We start from the raw sequence: 2,573 nt of genomic DNA on the forward strand, positions 1-2,573 counted from the left end.
GCAAAATAAAAAACCACAAATACCAATTATATACCTCTAGTACAAGTTATCGAGTTACTACTGATAAGTCCGCTTTCTCCTTCTGCTGCGCGCCAACGTTGCCTGTCGCGGTGGTCCTGATTTTTCCGTTATAGCTGCTGGCACGGCCTTTTTTGACAGTAGAGGTGGTAATTATGGTGTAAGGCTATTTAAAATGCCATTTGTTTTTCATTCATCAACACAAGTTTGATTTTTCTCATACTTAACATTAATTATTACCCAGTAAGCATTGATGGAAACCAATGAGACCCAACGGGTGGAGAAATATGAGCTACTCAAATTTTCCTTTTTATGGCAATCGGAACTTACTAATATTAGGAAGCAAGTGTGCCCCGACTTAGAGTTGCAGTTAGGTGGCATGAAGATGATGGACTCTATGGTAAACTACTTCATGAAAACGCTTATTAAAGAAGCAACAAAGCATGTTGATTCAAATTGTTTGGATGTAAGGGAGCTTATGGCCGCAGTTTATCAAGTCTTTCCTGAACAATTGGCCAAAAATGCTCACCAACGTGGTTTAGAAGCTGTTAATCAAACATTACCAAAGAGAGAAGGGAGGTAAAGTTGATAACCTAAATGACATAATTTAATATAGTCGTTTTAAATATTATGTTTCATGATAATCCTTTGCTACTTTGCCTTGCTATATCACACTATCACACCATTGTATGCTTTTATGTATTAGTTTAGCTTGTGTGATGGTTAGTCAAACTATAAGAATGTGTCTAAAGGAATAATGAGTATCTCGACCTTTTATCAAACTATTAGACCCTAGATTTTTTGTAGTTAGCAAATAAATAAACTTCTATTTTAATTTATAAAAGTTTTCACTGACGAGAATTTTATCTTCATCAGTCATTTTTTTCATAAAGTACATTGGCAAGCTTATGAATAATACATTAAAACTTATTTATTTGCATAATTTTTTTTTTCTACCTTGTCACAAGCTTATGGATAATACACAAAATCTTATTTGTTTTGCATAAGCTTAAAAATAAGTCAATTCAAACGCAACCTTATATTAGCATGTTTCCAATAGTTTTCTATGGTTTTCTTCACAATCGTGAACTTAATTTTTACACACTTCAATTGTGATATGCAGAGGTAATGGGTGATGAAGAGGTCGTTGGAATCTTGGGAGTCAAGACAAATGTAAGATTAACGCATGTATATATGCTAGTTGACTTGGATTTGACTTGGGTTATTGGATAAATTATGTGGTGATGATGTTTTATTGTGACTTTTTATGTTGCTGGATTTATTGAGACTTATTTTATGTTACTGGATTTATTTTATAACTTGTTTTATGTTGTTGTATCATGGTGTGTTTATTGAGATTTGCTTATTGTTTGAGTAATAATGTCGTCTATTTTTATTTTTTTAATAAGAGTAGCATATTCGTTTATTGTTTGAGTTATACTGTGCTTTTCTTCCGCATTTCTTTTTAATAACTGTTCATCGATATATTGATATCCAAGAGCATCTTTAGCGTAAGTTGGTTATTGAGAGGTTGAGGAATGCCAGGGACACTCTTTTCAACATTCCTTTTAACACTTATTCTCTTATTGGGTGAAATCATTGTATGACCAACCACTTTGAATGGAACCCATTTCTAAAGTGTGAGCTCTGCCATGATTTAAGCCAATAAAAAGCAAGTGTTAGAGAGGGTTGAAAAGAGAATGTTGCTAGTATTACTCTTGAGAGGTTTCATATAAATACAACAGTTTTAATTCGCTATGCAGTGGAGAAGTGGTGACATGGTAAGTGGGTTTGCTATTATGTAGAGCACGACAATTATATAACACACGTTAATTATTTCACGCATTTGTGGCTGTAAATGCTATATGATAATATTCCAGTTTGGAATTGCTTTTTTTTTTTTGTTTTGTTAATAATTGTTCCATGTGGTGACAATTGATTTATTACAATTTGTGCCAGCTCAAATTTCTCCTATTAAACTGATCGAATTGAAGATGGGTGATGTGTGTTTGACGGTAAAGTGTGTTTATTTGATAGCTTTATTAGAGATTTTGTGAAGAGTGTTTATTTGATAGCTTTATTAGTGATTTTGTGAAAAGGTTTATTTAAGACTTTGATCTTTGATACTATTCTGCAAAAATGGTAGCTACACCAGGACAGCAACCAGCACCACTATAAACTGATACCAGTAGGAACTAAGCACCTGCAAGCCTCCCAAAAACACACAACCAACACACCCCTGCTGCCAGCAGAAAAAACATACACATCCAGGCAGCAGGACCTGTCACAGGCAACCCAGCAGCAATGCTGCCCCACCGAAACACAACAGCTCCCAAAACAGAATGGTGATGGAATCCTTTGGTGTACCTTGCGAGATAGTTGTTGTTGTCTGGTTATTTTGGGTGCTGTTTTCTGTTGTTGGTGGTAGTTTGTGTTCGGCTTCTGCAGGGTCTGTTTTGGGAGCTGTTGTGTTTTGGTGGGGCAGCATTGCTGCTGGGTTGCCTGTGACAGGCCCTGCTACCTGGGCGTGTATGTTTTTTCTGCTTGCTGGTTGA

At 35.6% G+C, this 2,573-nt stretch overlaps 1 protein-coding gene across 1 annotated transcript; it reads left to right on the plus strand.

Annotated features, from left to right (window-relative positions):
* Positions 1 to 271: 271 nt before the first annotated feature.
* LOC146949143 (histone H2B-like) lies at positions 272 to 2,573 on the plus strand. Its single transcript, XM_085748487.1, has 2 exons — positions 272 to 597; positions 2,447 to 2,573. The coding sequence occupies exons 1-2, from the start codon at positions 272 to 274 to the stop codon at positions 2,571 to 2,573; spliced, it is 453 nt and encodes a 150-aa protein (XP_085604613.1).

This window comes from Medicago sativa, chromosome 2, assembly GCF_051527215.1.
Source record: "Medicago sativa cultivar Bolivia chromosome 2, Bolivia_mono, whole genome shotgun sequence".
NCBI classification, from domain to species: domain Eukaryota; kingdom Viridiplantae; phylum Streptophyta; class Magnoliopsida; order Fabales; family Fabaceae; genus Medicago; species Medicago sativa.

What these genes read in the sequence shown, in the direction of transcription:
- LOC146949143 (XM_085748487.1), top strand. Translation starts at nt 272, where the DNA reads ATGGAAACCAATGAGACCCAACGGGTGGAGAAATATGAGCTACTCAAA. An exon ending in TTACCAAAGAGAGAAGGGAG is followed by an intron (nt 598 to 2,446) that starts GTAAAGTTGATA and finishes TGTTGGTGGTAG; the next exon opens with TTTGTGTTCGGCTTCTGCAG.